Genomic DNA, 17364 nt, shown 5'->3' with positions numbered 1-17364 from the left:
TTCTAACACTAAACAGATTTCTTACATTAATTATCTGATGGTGATACACCAAATAAATGATGTGCATTCCCAGAGAGTAGAGGGCTACTCAGGCATTCACTGTTTTCATGTCAGTTCATAGAATCATAGAATCATAGAATGGATTGGGTTGGAAAAGACCTCCAAGATCATCGAGTCCAACCCTTGGTCCAACTCCAGTCCCTTTACCAGATCATGGCACTCAGTGCCACGTCCAATCTGTGTTTAAAAACCTCTAGGGACGGTGAATCCACCACCTCTCTGGGCAGCCCATTCCAATGCCTGATTTCTCTCTCTGGAAAGAATTTTTTTCTGATCTCCAACTTCAATTTCCCCTGGCAGAGCTTGAGCCCATCGTGCCCCCTTGTCCTATTGCTGAGTGCCTGGGAGAAGAGACCAACCCCCACCTGGCCAGAACTTCCCTTCAGGCAGTTCCAGACAGTGCTGAGGTCACCTCTGAGCCTCCTCTTCTCCAGGCTGAACACCCCCAGCTCCCTCAGCCTCTCCCCACAGCACTTGTGCTCCAGTCCCTTCTCCAGCCTCGTTGCTCTTCTCTGGCCCCGCTCCAGCCCCTCAATATCCTTTCTGAACTGAGGGGCCCAGAACACAACACTCAAGGTGTGGCCTCCCCAAGGCAGAGTCCAGGGGAAGGGTCACTGCCCTGGGCCTGCTGGCCACGCTAGTTTGGATCCAGGCCAGGATCCCATTGGCCTTCTTGGCCACCTGGGCACACTGTTGGCTCCTGTTGAGCTTCCTGTCCCTCAGTCCCCCCAGGTCCCTCTGCCTGGCTGCTCTCCAGCCACTCTGTGCCCAGCCTGGAGCACTGCAGGGGGTTGGTGTGGCCAAAGGGCAGGACCTGCACTTGGCCTTATTGAACTCCATCCCATTGGACTCAGCCCATCTCTCCAGTCTCTCCAGATCCCTCTGCAGAGCCCTCCTGCCTTCCAGCAGGTCGACACTCCCTCCCAACTTGGTGTCATCAGCAAATTTGCTGATGGTCTCAATCCCCTCATCTAAATCATCAATAAAGATGTTAAACAGGACTGGACCCAACACTGACTCCTGGGGAACACCACTGGTGACCAGCTGGATGCAGCTCCGTTCACCAGCACTCTCTGGGCCCGGCCCTCCAGCCAGCTCCTGACCCAGCAGAGGGTACACCTGTCCAGGCCATGGGCTACCAGCTTTTCCAGGAGTATATTATGGGAGACAGCGTCAAAGGCCTTGAAGTCCAGACAGACACATCCACAGCCTTCCCCTCATCCACCAGGTGGGTCACCTGATCGTAGAAAGAGATAAATAAAAATAAAGAGTTAAATAAAAATAAAACAGCAAGCTAGTTTGTTGTTGATTTATAAGGTGGAGATTTTTCCTGTTGTGAACACCAACCCCAAGCCTACCCTTGGCACAGCAGCAATAAGCAATTACAGCAACAGCATTTAGAAAGGTGAGACAGATGGCAGGTAGGACACTTACCTCATTCCTCTGGGACATGTCCATGGACATCCATGTGCCTTCTTGAGAGATGTCTGAAACACTTTCAGGGACCTTTAAAGTTAATGTATGAAATATGCAAAGAAATGTTGACATCACTAGAAATTAAAAGCAGCTATAGATACTACAAGATCTTTGAAATACAAGAATTTTGAAATATGGCAGATTTTCTTCAGCAAGGTTTAGGATCAGATACAAAAAGCTACCTCTATTTTCTGGTTAATTTTGTGCCATGATTTCACTTCTTTTGACCTTACCATGGATAATCTTTTCTTCAACAGCAGTGTGACTTGGTTGAGCAGTACTTTGCCATGTTTTGGTCAGCTCAGGAGCTTTTCTTTTTAAGAGTCCACTTTCTCAAGGCAGAGGAATCTCCCATCCTGCCAATGCCTACCTTTGAGTAGAGGAGTGAAGTGAAGGTCGTTGCCATTACAACCTCAGCGAGTTTAATTCTCAGTCCCAGTTCCAGTCAGAAGGCACATTCGGGTGGGGAGTGGCTTTGGTGGTCACAACTTCTTCATAAAGTCCTTGGCTGGTCTTAACAATGTTTAAACCATTAACCATTTGTGGTCTCTCACACACCTGCAATTTTTTTTGCTTGAATCCCAAAAGTGATGACCTCTTTATCTCCATCCCATAAAATCTAATTCTGTCAACACTTCAGTGCTCAAAAACAGACTAGGTGTGATAGCAGTTGGGAAAAAAGAAGAATCAAATAAACATCTTTTATTGTTTAAATAAGTGGATTGGAAGTGGTATTACTGAAAGGTAATCCATGGGCACAAGGGCCCCCATCCACAGTTCCCTTTTACAATTGTAATTATGAGTTGTATTTCAACTATGGTTACACAGATATTTCCCCCTCCCCCACAAACTGCCCCTTAGTCTTCATTTAAAAACCTAATCTGCCATAAAGGTACAGAAACAGAACAGACAGGGAAAATACTTGAGAGTGGCTGTTGCCTACAAAGAAACTGATTTAAAGTATGCAGTTACTGCTCGTGTAGAACAAGGGCTCAAAAACTGGACTGTGTTACAAAGCGTTTCTTCAAACATCCATTTTGGATTATTGCTGGGAGGTACTAATTGGTCTATTCTAGACTAATTTACAAACATTCATAAAGGAGTGAAAAATGCATGCTTTAGAAACCTGATACTTTTCATGCCTTTGCTCTAAAGCCATGTGAAGAGGGAAGCAGGTGAATGGCATTTTTAATGTTGATTGTTAGTGTTTAGAGCTTTTTTTCTTTTGTACTAACAGACTCTTCCAATTTTTTCTCATTCCTTTCAGGTGGTTTTTTGTCTTCGGATTTAGTCCATGGAAGGCTGTGCAATTTCTGTGGAGGTGAAAACAGCATCACTGTACACTCTAGATCCACACACAAGCAAATAGAACCTTAAAGATCCATGGCAAGAGTGTCCATGGAGCTGTATTTCTGCTGAGCTGATGCTCCAGCCTCAAACTCCTACAGCAGAATGGGATGTTTGCCAATGCACTGAGAAAAGGATTCTGGTCTCTATTAAAGGAAGCATTTTTAACAATCTTTACAGCACAAAATCATACAAGTCTGATGCTGCTTTATGGTCATGGTTGTTTGGTCCATCAACTAAACACCTTTGATGTACAACTTGCTCAGAACTTTTCCATTGGGAACATGGCTACATAGAATTCCACATAATTCCAGATATAGAATTATTTTTGGAAATCTCTCCCCTGTTCTGCTTTCGGGGCTATGCACATCATGCTATCAAGTGAAGTCACTTCACTACTAGAATTGTCCATTTCTTCAGGTATTCAATAGTTTTACCAACTGGAAGGCATTTTGAACAGATGGATGGCAGTCAAATGCAGCCAGAGCCTGAACTAAGAAAGTGGCTTTCTGAGACAGAATGTAGCATAGAATGTGAAAATAAACTCCAAGTAGAATGTGAAAATAAACTCCAAGTAATTGCATGCTTGACAAAACCTTTTAACAAAGAGTTCCATCTACCCCAACAGTTACTCAGCAAGAGGATACCTGAAAGGTTGGCTCTGTTTCTGCTGCCTTCAAACGAGACGTTGAATTGCTGCGATTCCCCAAACACGTCTTGGCAACCTGTCAATAAAAAATGCCAGAGGTAACTACACCATATTTCTTTCCTAGAATAGTAATGATTTTCCTTAAACATAAAAAAAATAAAAAGAAAAAACCCAGTCACTGGGTGTTCTTTTAAGCCTGGTTGATGAAAGGAAATAAAACAAAGTTTTCACAGCTAAGCTATCCCAGACTCTCACCATCCCTGGAACAGTCTCAGGGGGCACAAAGTTTAGCAACTTAATGCTTATCCTGCTGTTTTTTCTCAAATCTCACCACAAATAGTGACATTTACTCCTACAAGTAGGGAACAGGAAAGTAATTCTAATTGTCTTTCATGGGTGAGGAGACAGTAACTAACAGGTGAAAGTCAGCATTAAGTTAGAATTTCTCTGTTACTGTTCCCCTGCCTGAACTGTAGATCTCCCAGTGATAAAAATCCTTGACTGGGGATGTGTATTCACTGACTGGGGAAGGCAGATGACTCTCAGGATATGCATAAACTTGTTACATTAATTGTTGTCATTTTATTCCAGGAATGTCATATTGTTTTCCAATATGGTTTTTAATATTTGGCAAAACAGAGTCGCACAGCATAAATAAAATTATTTACACAGTAGATTTCTGAAGCAAAGAGATCACCTGGTATGAAAGTAGAGATTTACCCAATGCTGAAACTTCCACCATAATTAATCCCTTAGTCCCTTCAGGTGTAGGATTAATGATGCCATAGGGAAAGACATTGAAAAGTGAAATACAGCACAGCACTGATAATCTTTGCTCATTACTCTAAAATGAATTTGAACTGGGATTTCTCTACATGTTTTACTATTAAAAGCGATACATTTAAATGGAATGAAAAAAATGAGGAAACTTTTTAAAGTTTTAAGTCATCAATACTCTTTCCTACTCCACCTTTTATGAAAAAAAACCCCACCCCATATAGTTTGGGTTTTTTATGGAAAAAGATTAAAGAGCCAGATGACTGAGCAGTAATTTTTAATAGAATTTTAATACTTCAAAAGCTTAAAAGTGTGGTCCTGGCAGAACTTCCATTTAAATTATTTACTAGTGAGTCAGATTTAAAAAAAAAAAAATTCAAGTCTAATCATGTTAAGAAGAAAATTGGGGTTTGAGTGACTTGTAGGTGAGCAGCTTGAAGACAAGGCCAAACTAGGAACAATATTGCAGATCGTGTAATCAACAGGACAGAAAAAGTGCTAATGAAATATAAGATCATTTGCATATCCAGAATTTGCTGTAACTCTGCATACTAAAAAAATAAAATCAGGTAGCCCATTTCAACAACAAAACTCACTGGAGATAGGAATCAAAAATATTAATTGAAATTAATAAAAATATAGGTCAGCTGCTTAAGATATATGTAAAGGAAGAAAAAAACCCAGGGCTGCCTTAGGGAAAATAAATTATAAAAATAGTGTTTTATAAGTGATTAGTTTAGCATACTCTTTTCACAGACCTGATAAAAAAGGCCATATTGATAAGAATACAGCAAAGGGGACTTATATCTGTAGTGTTGCCTATTTGTGCACTCCTAGTGGTTTTCTGGATCACTTTGTGAGAAAGTTAGTAGGGACATTTTTTTCTTTCATTTTCTTTCTTCTTTTCTTTCTTTCCTTTCTTTCTTTCTTTCTTTCTTTCTTTCTTTCTTTCTTTCTTTCTTTCTTTCTTTCTTTCTTTCTTTCTTTCTTTCTTTCTTTCTTTCTTTCTTTCTTTCTTTCTTTCTTTCTTTCTTTCTTTCTTTCTTTCTTTCTTTCTTTCTTTCTTTCCTCTAACCCTTTCCCTTCCCCTCCTTCCCTTTCCCCTCCTCCCCTTTCCCTTCCCCTCCTTCCCTTTCCCCTCCTCCCCTTTCCCCTCCTCCCCTTTCCCCTCCTTCCCCTCCTTCCCCTTCCCCCCCTTCCCCTTCCCCTCCTTCCCCTTCCCCTCCTTCCCCTTCCCCTTCCCTTCCCTTCTTCCCTTCCCTTCTTCCCTTCCCTTCTTCCCTTCCCTTCCCTTCCCTTCCCTTCCCTTCCCTTCCCTTCCCTTCCCTTCCCTTCCCTTCCCTTCCCTTCCCTTCCCTTCCCTTCCCTTCCCTTCCCTTCCCTTCCCTTCCCTTCCCTTCCCTTCCCTTCCCTTCCCTTCCCTTCCCTTCCCTTCCCTTCCCTTCCCTTCCCTTCCCTTCCCTTCCCTTCCCTTCCCTTCCCTCCCCTCCCCTCCCCTCCCCTCCCCTCCCCTCCCCTCCCCTCCCCTCCCCTCCCCTGTCTCCCTCTGTGTGTATGTACATGTTTACATGTACCTGTACATGCACAGGTGTGTATAGGGGTGTGTGTGTGCAGGTATATGCACATACAAACACTCCCATATCCAAATACACACAAGACATAAAACCTCCTCGCCCTCAGCTAAGACCATGTCGGCAAAGGGAGACACTTAAACCCAGTGAACCAGAGTACCTTCCACAGCCACGAGTGACAGACAGAACAAGCCAAATATTAAACTTCTGGTTTTGTAGCTGGTTCCCTCTATGCAAAGCAGTGACTTGTTTTGTTTGCTCCTCTGTGTCAGACTCTCCTGTTGGAGCCCCTCCTGTGGGAGGTGCACCATCTGGGACAGGGCAGTGAGAGCCTGACATGGTGGGAAAACTCAAAAAGCAAAATGAATTGCTCTGGGGAGATAAAGAGGTTGAAATGTTGTCCGGGTGGGTTTACTATTTTATGGAGATGAGATTTTAGAGGTACCTGCTGGAAGGGAACTGGGGTGATACCACACTTTGGAATCAGGATTTCAGCAAGTGGGAACTCGTGCCTGTGTGTTCCTCCCCCAAGAGCAGACATTCCTGCACCTTGCACCACAAAGGAGGAGGAAATACAGCACAAATCCATAGCCCCTCACTGTTTGCTCGTGCAGAGATGCACAGAAAGGGCAAAAAGCAGCTTTCCCCATTTCTATCAGAGAAGGAGCAACTGCTTTTCTTCCAAAGGGTGACCATTTTTTTGAAAATCTATTACTATAATACTAATAAAATGCTACTACTGTAAGAAGAGAGTAAAAGCATCTGTGCAGAAACAATATTCAGAAGGTTAAAACCCCTGCTGCTTTCAGTCCATCACAGCAAAGCAGGTTTAATTCAAAATATTGTCAGCAATACCTCAAGGATGCTCTCTGGTTTTCGTACCAAGTGTGCTGTGACATTGCACTGTATGGGCTGTTTCCCCTGCTGTTGGGCACAAAGTTGCATGAGTTGTGTCTGCACATAATCTCTGTTGGTCACAGGTCAGTTTTAAATCTGAGGTGGGTTCATGGGAGGGCAGGGAAGAGGCACTGCCACAACACCCAGGTATCTCTGCAAGTCTCACTTGGAATAAATGGGAAATAATTTTTCATCTGTCCCATCCTTAGGGCTTCCAGAGGAGTTCAACCAGGCTCTTTAGGCTACACACTCAAAAAAGTTCTAACAAGAAAACCCTCTAACATCCAGGGCCAAATGAAGGCATCACACCCAGGTGATGGCCCTTTGTCCCTTAGGGAATGACTTTCCAGGGATACAGAAGGGCAGGATGTGAATGTGGGATCAGCATAATAACGTAGCTGAATAATGCTGGCTCTGTTCTCTTCTGTGCCTGAAGTGACAGGTGAGTAAGGATTGCAGGTCAAAAGCCAGAGGACATGGCAAAGGTGGGCAAGACTAAATGCCTTGGAAAAATAAGGAGAAGCTCATTCAACACACACATGCTTTGCTCTACCCGAGGGATACTGGGTGTCTAAAACGTTGCAATATTTTTAGAAGTGCCAGTTATTGTTAGCATAGTGACAGGGTGTCTTCCAATGAACTTTTATTCAGGATTATTAAAAATTCACTGTCCTGTTTTGCATTTACACAGTGACTGCCAAAAAAAAAGGCAAAAAACCAAAAGGCAGCTAATGATAGTCTCAAATTCCAATTTCATTGTTGAAATTGTTTTCCTGCCATTCCTGTTTAGGCCAAAACATGCCATTTATCCTTAATGATGTTCTCCCTGTGTTTTCTTTTGCCTTTCTTTTAGGGGAGCCTGAGGTTGGCTGTTAGAAAGGGATGGGACACAGTCAGGGAGTAAATGATGACTAGTCCCTGAAATAGTTTTATGACTCAGAGCAGTGAAACAAGACAGAAAGGTGGATTTCTCTGATGCTTAGTGTCCTTCCTCCTCTCTTTTCTACTCCTTCCTTAGTATTTCCTTATTTTAATTAAAAATTATAATAATTTAATGAGTTGTATTTAACCATTAGGGACAGATCTCACAATTTCACCCATGAACGAATTAATTTTACAGAGTGATCTCTATGTTTTCTATGTGGAGGAATTATTTACTTCACCAGTTAAGTTGTTCTGACTGGTATTTCCAGAACATCTGCAGATAATTTGTAATACCATAAAACAGGAAAGATCTAACATTTGAACACTGAACTTTAAAAACTCTGGAACACAGCAATGAGAATTCCAAGGGGGGAAAGTGAAGCCTTTATCAAAGAGAAGAATTCAGGAAAAAAACGTTTATTCAAGTGTGTTTGATAGTTGGTCAGACCATTCCACTGTTTTCACTGTTATTAACTCTTCTCAAATATCTCCTGCATTTGCAATTTCTGTGACTGAGCACAACATAATTCTTAGGAGTATTTTCTTCTATATGGCAGAGGAACAGACCAACTACAGTGATGTTGCACACTCATTACTTGCTTTACATAAACCTCAGGAAACACATTAATGATCTACTTGTATTTGTAAAATCAAATTTTCGTACAAGTGCATTTTGCCTTCAGCAATACTTTTTGTCTATAGAAGATGAAAACAGAATTCAAGAGCAGTAAGTAGGAAATAGAACATGACAGAAAAAGGGAGATGGGGATACGTCTTGATGACATGCCTGAAATGCTGAGTCAGTTTGGTCTGATTAGCAAAGCACCTTTGTGTGAAATTCTGGTTATAAAGTTTGCACCTTGGTCAAGAAAATGCACAGAATTTCAGCAGTTGTGGGATTCAGTTCACCCAGTAAATTATGCAGCAGAGCTGGAGAGCTTCACAGCTGGGAGTATGAACTACAAATGTGGAAAAACCAAGTGTGCATCGTCATTCAAAGAGAATTTTCAACAAGCCATTAGAACTCAGCATGTCCCTTGGCTAATAAACTCTGCAGTTTGATCTGGAAACAGCTGAACAACAAAACTAGAAGGGTTTCCACTACAGCAGCAGCACAGCAAGTACCAACTGGCCTTATGGTCAAATCATAATAATTTAAGGTCAAAACATCACAAGTGGCCAAGAAATCAAGTTTGAATAAGGGATATTATAACAGCTTTTGCATCAGACTTGACCAAATGTTGTACTTTCAGTGCTCCTTCCCATCAGTGCAATCCTCCCTTTGGGTTGGGATGGCACAAAGAGCAGATGTGCAGGATGTTTGCAGAGAAGGATGGGGGGAATGTACTGAGCCAGTTCTGAGGAAAGCAAACCAGACACAGCAGGAAAGGACAGCAGATTTTACAGGTGTGGTTGGGCCAACTGACCAGCCAGTGATGTTGGTTGGCATTAGCCAGGTTAGGCTCCCAACTTATTGAAGGGTGTGTTCTATCAGACTTGCTCATGAATTTGTTACAGATCTGGATTTCCATCTCCTTTAACCCTCACTGTTCAAAAGGAAGATGCAGAGCAAGAAGCCTGTGAAATGAGCACAGCCCTTTTCATGGGACACCTCTGTGGGTTTTCATATCCTCTCCTATTTTAGACCAGAGTACTGAGGGGATGCTTAAACTCAGATGCTGTAACTCCTTATGACCTTCATAGTCCTTATTTAGGGAATGGAATTTACTTTAAGAATTTGATTAGTTTGAAGTTTCATTATAACGATGGTTTCTTCTTTTTCTATTACTGCTCCTTTGGGGAAACAATGGGAGAGTAAAATGTGGTCAAAGCTCTGCAACTGAAAGTGATGGAGAAGAATGAAGCAAAATGCTGCTTAGGAAGATGGCAGGTGGGGCTCCAGTGCTGTGTCCTGTGCCACTGAGTGATGGATGGACAGGCTGTGTTTGTTTACTGCAGCCAATTAGCACGGTAAATAAAAGCACTCTCACTCCTGTTTATCAGGGAAGGCTCTGCAAGGGTGAAGAGCAAGAAATCTAAGACAAGAACAGAGAAAAAAGAAACATTTCATCAATTGTTTGGTATTTTAGCAATACCAAATAGGGGGGTTTGAATGATGTATTATGTGCATAAGAATTATTTGACATGAAAAAGTAACAAAGCATATTCTGGGTAAAAGCCAAAATAAACTCCCCAAAGCTTTCTGTAAGACAGAAAAGGGAATGGTAGAGGGGAAAGAGCTGTGCACAACTCTGGTTCTGCAAAAACTCTGGTTCTGCAGAGTTTCAGGAGCCAGTTATAGGGAAAACATCTCTGGGTAAGTCTAAAAAATAGTAGGATTGACAAGATTCCTCTAATAAATTAAAATGAAACTAAATAATGGAAACCAAAGTTAATTGTCTTTGGTCTTTGACAAATTTCAGATTATGAATCACAGGCTATCCCACCTACTTCTGGCTGCTACTGGGTATGTGTCAAATGTCATGACAGGTAAATATCAGCAGTGTCTAATTTCCAAATTTGCTAATGTGATTTCACCTGTCTGTATCCCATCTGTCAGTAAATATTTGGATTAATTCTAGTGTAAACTACATTAATGGCTGTAAATAGGCATAAAACCATATAGACAAAATTGCAGTAGAATTACAGATTTGAGACTGGGAGATGCTTAAGCACAAAGACTAAAAAATATCTGTTGAAACCTGCAACATTTTGCTGCTTTTTTTTTCTGCCTTAATATCTGTAATATTGCCTGTTATTCTCTGTTTAGTCTTTAGTACAGCAATTCTTCAAAAATATAAATCACATTTTGTTTATCAGAGACAAAATCAGAGGATCTTCCCAAAGTTCTGGGAAAGTATTGCTGAAATCCTTTTTTTCTAAGCAGCTGAGTTTTAAGCACACCCTCATTTATTTTTCTTAAACAAATAGTGCTTTAGAACCTGTTGTATGTTCTCACCCATCCAACCTTATTCTTCCTTCTCTGCCTGTTAAGCAGCTGTAAAAACCTCAGGAACAAACACACCCACAATCCAATAATGAGAAAAATACAGTAAAAACTCCTCCCAAGTATAGAATTTCCTTAAAGGGATAATGTTCACAGGCACAAATTGCAATTTGGTATTGGTGAAGTCATATCATTCTTTGGGAAAATAAATTCCTACTATTTCTTTCAGAACTATGTTAATGTGAGAGATAGACGATGATGATGATGGTGGTGATGATGATGGTGATGATGATGATGGTGATGATGATGATGGTGATGATGATGGTGATGATGATGATGGTGATGATGATGGTGATGATGATGATGATGGTGGTGATGATGATAATAGCAAAGGTGGGAAGAGCCCAGTGTCATCACTGCTTTAATGCCCATCTTAGCTCAAGTTCAGAGGGACAATGTGTATAAGGGAAAGAAAAATGTTTCAACTCAAACAACAACCAAGAAAATTCCTGTAGTCATCACTGTGAGCAAACCACAGGATGAAAAGGGGCCAAGAATGGACCTTAGACTTGTAAAATAGTTGCAACAGTTATGGAAAACATATTTAATGCTTTGGCTCTCTTTGAAAATCTTACTGCTTTCCTTTAATCAATCCTTCAATTCACAGGAACGTTTTCCCATTTTCAGTATTGAATCTTTTGTGGTATTTAAAGGGAAGTGGGTGTTGAGAAGTTGGGGTGTTTTATTCTCCCATAATGGCCTCAAACTTTTATATGTATGTATGTATGTATGTATGTATGCATATGTATATATATGTGTATGTAAACACACACACACACACATATAATAAAAATCTCATGTGTGTATATGTATATATATATAAAGATCTATCATAAAAAATCTCATTTATATATATTCTATCATAAAAATCTCATGTGTGTATATATATATATAATCTATCATAAAAAAGAAAGTGTCTTCCTGTACTTGTGAGTTTTTAAATTGCACTGAAGATTCTATTTCTGGTTGGCAGAAAGGCCACATTTCCTTGCTTGGAGATGTGCTTGTTCTCACAATATTTTTTGTAACCAAGACACTGCAAGCACAGCATGTTGTGTGTTAGTGTGAACTGTAGATTGAATTTTTTTTAAAGATGTGAACAGAATGGAATTATGTGTATTACATAATGCTCATTCTTCAGTAGAAAAGTGAATTTACAGCAGGAACATGTTTAGAAGCAAGACAAGACTGAGAAAGGCACTGCCTGCTTAATGTTACAACAAGGAACATTATGCAGCAAGGCAGTTAATTTGAATACCCCTAAGGGAGGCTTGCTTTGATTTTACTACTTTTTCCACCACACAGGAGGTTTTGTCAAATACAGACTTAACAAGTCTTAAATATTTAAAATCTGAAGGAAATGTGAGTCCCATAGAATATAGAATTGGTCTTAAAACATGATAATTGAGATTAAATGATATAAAACTTAATCCAATTACTCAAATTCAGATCTATAGCCTAATTTCTTTTTACTTGAATTATACTGGTACTTAGACAAATGCAGGGAAGAGGGTTAGATTTTAATTTCAATTGATGCTTGGCAAACAGTTCAACTCATCAACACTTCTGACTCCAGTTGCATTATCTGCTTTCCCTGACAAGTATCTCACACCAAGCAGCATCCCATGCTGACTGCATGGCTGGAAACACAAAAAAGCAACAACCCCCTAATCAGACTAAATAAAACCTTGATTTTATGGAAAAGTGCATTTTTAGGTGTCTTTCATCACATCACTTGATAGAGATATCAAATACTTTTTTTGTTTTTGAAACATGTTAACAATTTTTTTTCTTTCTCCTTCAGTTCTGTTAAAAGTATATTTGTCTTCAGTTCTGTAAAAAAGGAGCTCCTTGTGCCTCTTCACACAAATATTCAGCCAAAATAAATTCAGTCTGTACCCAAAGTAATCGACATTTCAGCAAACCTTCCAGAAGTTTCCTAGGGGATAACTGACCTCTAGGCATAATCTACATGGAGTTCACTCCACCCTCATAATTTACATGTTTTCCTTCTCCTCCTCCACTCCCTAAGGCATTACTGTTCCCAAGCAGCCCTGACTGGACCCTGATTCCCAGGGGAGCTGAGCTTACATCTTGAGAGTCACACTCCTGCATGCTCTGATTTTCCTGCTTTTTCAAGGCCACATGGAAATTCTCTTTTTCTGCTGAGGCGTTTGGATGAACCTGGGAAATAAAAAACGAAACAATAATTTCCAAAAGTTAATATAATTGAGACAAAACATCGAATAATTCACTTCTGAAAAATCAGAATTCCACTGCAATGTTTGTTGTTTTAAGCATGGTTTTCCACATTTCCTGCAACTCTTAAGATTAAAAGGGACAAAAAATGCACTGGAAGTCTCCTTAGGGGTTAGGCTTTCATTGAATGTCTGCAAGATGCATTGAAACTCTTCAGGGGGTGCAGCCAGGGAACAAAGCAAAGTAATTTCTCTGTAAAGAAAAGTTAGAACTTCAGACACCAGTTTTGAAACCTTGGAACATCCTTTTTTGTGTCTCTTGTACTGCACTGAATTAATAAGTCACACAGACTTTTTAAAAATGATGGAGAACAGCAGAAACCAAACCTGGCACGTCACTATTTACAATTTAACTTGAATGATGAAAAATAGTTCAACTCAGAGCTGAAATAAAATAGTTCAAATAGTCTCTGGTTAATAGCTCTCCAGTGATGGTTTTTTTTTAGTTTTATAGAACAATTGACTGCTGGAGGAAGAGATGAGGAGGTGAATAGATTGAAAAGATCAGTATAAATAATGGTTTTGTTATATAATAAATGCCATTTAAGACATGTATTGAGGGATTTTTCTGTTTTGGACTGAAAGAAATTACAGTTCTGCAAACCTGAATTTCTTCCCACTGAATCAAATAGATCCAATAAATGATAGCACATATGTTCATCTTGACTACTTGAGCCAGACAATCTGCATGGCTTGCAGAGAAAGCAGACCTTGGGAAACCTTATTAACTGAGAGAATAAATGCCTGTGCACAGTGCTCCTTGTTTCAGAATTTGGTGCCTTAGCAAATGAGACACCATTTCTCAGCCCAATGCTCTCACTTCTACGGAGCAGGGGGAAATTTGGGGTTTTTAGCTGAGGCTGTCCTCAAGAAAGCACTTTCCCAGTGCCACGTTTTCAGCTGTTTACAGAATTTCCTACCTGTAGGAAGAGGAAAACAGGAAAATTTCCAATTGTCACCCTCTTTAATTTTCAGAAGAGTGAAGTGCATTATAATATGCTACAAGTCCTCCTCTTGTCTCTCTCCTCAAACTAAATACAAGGTTTTTTGAGGTGTTTCAATGTGATTGCCTTCAGCAGTAGGATCAGATTCTGTAAGGAACTTTAGAAATCCCTTCCACAGATGCTCTGCTCAGACAGCAGCCAGGATGGGGAAGAGACAGTGGGGCTGATCATTCCCTCTCTGCTTCCCAACTCCAGCAGTTGCACAGCCAATTACTCTTCATTTTGTTACCCTAAGCTGACACTGAATTCTCTTTTAAAACACCCCCACACTTCTCACAGAGGCCAGAGGAGGACAGAAGGACATAGGACAAGAAGATGTCCTGCCAGGCCCTGGCTGGGTCCTTTGAGTTCTGTCCTTATGGCCAGAACACCAGAGGTTTTGTTGCATCTTATGTAGACAGTTTTAATCTATAGCATTTTAGGACTAAGACTGACTTATTAAATTAAAAAGACATTTTTTGAAGGCTTATCTGCTTGCTGATGATGAGGAAGACTTTGCAAGCAGGATCCCTGTTATTAAAAATAATCTCTCATGAAAAATTGAATATACTCCTATATGTCTGAGGCTTATTTACTAGACTGACAGCTCACCTAATAAAGATGCCCTCAAGCATTCCAGAGTGAAAGAGTGGGGGGACAGATTATGAACCCCTTCCCAATTTACTCAGATTTCTGAAACCTCCTCACAGCTTTTCAATACAGGATTTCAAATGCAAACATTTTTTTCAAGGATAATGAAAACTTTTCTCTTTTTTTTTCTTTGAAATAATTTAGAAGTTATGACATGTTCCTGGTGAGACCTTACAAGCTTGACTGGAAACCAAGCTTTGCATTTCAGATACTTAAATAATTGCTTACAATGCACTGAAGGGATATGCAGAGGAAACCAGACTGTTGATGAGTACTTTGCTTGCAGAATACTTGCAGAAAAGCAAATTGAACTCTATTTCTGTGAGTTATCTTTCAAATTCTGCAACGGAAAAAATAAGAACCCAGTTCTGCTTCATGCCTTTGAAAATCCCTTCAATTATGTTTTATATATTTTTTCATTCCTGTTATCAGAGAGTTTTTCTTCTCAAATTGTGCACTATTATTATAACACCCTCATCTTCACTGCTCAATAAAACTGCCAAATTAGGTCAGCTGCATTCCATCTTCCAAAAGGTTTTTTGACTTTGATGTGTAGCTCAATTCTTTCCTATATGAAGAACAGTCTCATCATGACTTTTTGGCATGGCTGCACCACCCTCACCCTCTGGCCAGCAGCTGTTCATGTGAGATGCCACAGTGCAGTGGCCAGCAATGCCTGGCACAGGACCTGCCAGCACCAATGTGGGTCACAGCAGGGAAAGTATTTCCTGTTAGACTGTCACAGATGAGTCTCTTGTACAAGTCAGGCTTTCTAGGGATAATCAACTTCCACATTAAAAAAAGAAACAAGGCTGGTGAAGGGACTGGAGCACAAGTGCTGTGGGGAGAGGCTGAGGGAGCTGGGGGTGTTTAGCCTGGAGAAGAGGAGGCTCAGAGGTGACCTCAGCACTGTCTGGAACTGCCTGAAGGGAAGTTATAGCCAGGTGGGGGTTGGTCTCTTCTCCCAGGCACTCAGCAATAGGACAAGGGGGCACGACGGGCTTAAGCTCTGCCAGGGGAAATTTAAGTTGGAGAGCAGAAGAAAATTCTTTCCAGAGAGAGTAATCAGACATTGGAATGGGCTGCCCAGAGAGATGGTGGATTCACCATCCCTGGAGGTTTTTAAACACAGATTGGCCGTGGCACTGAGTGCCATGATCTGGTAAAGGGACTGCAGTTGGACCAAGGGTTGGACTTGATGATCTCGGAGGTCTTTTCCAACCCAGTCAATTCTATGATTCTATGATTCTATGTGCTCCTGGAACCAGGGCATTGTACACATCCCAAGGCACAGCTGCCAGGCAATGCCTCACATGCTCCTTCTGGTCAACAAAAAGGTGCTGATCCTATCACTTTTCCCTTCCTGCTTCTTGCTTGAGTAGCACCATTTGCAACTACAAATGCTCACAGCACCATTTCAGAGAGTCTGACAGACTTTCCAGTCGCCCTCCTGGACCCACAAAATTCACAGAAGCACAGACTGGCTTGGGTTGGGAGGGACCTTAAAGAACATCTTGATCCAAATTTGAGACATTCTAAAATAATTATCTATTATATCTTTCCCCAACAGAAATCACAGGTAAATATGTATTAATAAATATGCATTAATAAATATGCACAGTATAAATAAAATCATAGTATTGCATTTCTTTACATCCTGATTTAAAACTCTTCCACAGTGTCTCAATGCAAAATCAAACAAGATGTCATACTAAGAACAGTAACAAAACTACATATTTCTAACAGGGTGATGGGTCACTGTATATGTATAAACATATATGTGGTGTGTTCTGGAACAGACACACCAAGCTCTTCCCCACTGCACAGTCAGTGCTATTCAACAGTAAGTCTGAAAGACACACTTTAGTTTTTATCTCTATTTAGTGCACATCTAGAGAGATACATTTATATAGGGCAATTTAAAGGACTGCAAATCCTATAATGTACCAGATCTTTACACTTCTGTGTACTATTTCTGAAGTAAACACATTTGCCTGGATTTTTTTTTTTTATTTTTTTTTCCTTTTTCTTTCCATTTTGCACTGTATTCAAATATCTCTGGGGTGGAAAAATATCTTCAATGCCAACACTGAGCATTGAACACAAGTCTAATAACAAGTTTTGCTTGTAATTCTAGAACAAACTCACTTTCATCAGAAGGGGAAATGGTTAGTATATCTTTAACATGGATCTTTAACAAAAAGATCACATTTTATTTTCTTCATATTTCACAGGCATTTCTATTGGTTGCAGAGGAGTTTCTCTGAGATGAACATTCACAATAATTTCAAATGGCTGAACATCCATCAGAGTGAAAGGATTTTTATTTCCAACAGATAACTTGGGATGATAGATGACATATTCAGATGGAAATTCCCTGCATCATCCTTTTTGTGGCACTACTGAGTGCAGAATTTCACCTCACACATGCAGCTGCCTCCCAGCAGTTTATTAGGTTGGACATTATAAGCATTATTGGTTTAAATTTTTCCTTTATTAAGCATTTTGGGGTTGTTTCTCTCTTGTGTGTTGTGCACTGAATTCTCTTGGTTTTTCTAATCCAGCTTATTTTGAAAGTATATTATGAAAGTTATAAGTCCATTACATGTTTTCAAGTCGAACCTTAACCCAACATGTTCAGTTGCCTCACTACCTTGGAAAAGCTGCAGTTTCCTATTTATGTTTCCATGCAGCTGAAGGAGTGAAAGCCCTTGTGAAAATGTATAATCTTATTTTTTTCTGGATCAGTGAGAGCAGCTCTGTG

At 40.3% G+C, this 17364-nt stretch overlaps 1 protein-coding gene across 2 annotated transcripts in view; it reads right to left on the bottom strand.

Annotated features, from left to right (window-relative positions):
* Nucleotides 1-2223: 2223 nt before the first annotated feature.
* LUZP2 (leucine zipper protein 2) overlaps nucleotides 2224-17364 on the bottom strand; it is a 137404-nt gene continuing 122263 nt past the window's right edge. For both annotated transcript variants that reach the window (XM_071559262.1, XM_071559261.1), the window contains 3 exons: nucleotides 12800-12892; nucleotides 3531-3608; nucleotides 2224-2849 (listed from right to left, as the gene is read on the bottom strand). In XM_071559262.1, coding sequence (XP_071415363.1) covers nucleotides 2745-2849; nucleotides 3531-3608; nucleotides 12800-12892 — 276 coding nt within the window. In that variant the 3' untranslated portion in view covers nucleotides 2224-2744. The remainder of the gene's footprint in view (nucleotides 2850-3530; nucleotides 3609-12799; nucleotides 12893-17364) is intronic.

The sequence above is a fragment of the Pithys albifrons genome, chromosome 6 (genome assembly GCF_047495875.1).
Source record: "Pithys albifrons albifrons isolate INPA30051 chromosome 6, PitAlb_v1, whole genome shotgun sequence".
NCBI classification, from domain to species: Eukaryota; Metazoa; Chordata; class Aves; order Passeriformes; family Thamnophilidae; genus Pithys; species Pithys albifrons.
The sequence above is the reverse complement of the archived record's forward strand: the minus strand, read 5'-3'. Positions and strand labels throughout refer to the sequence as shown.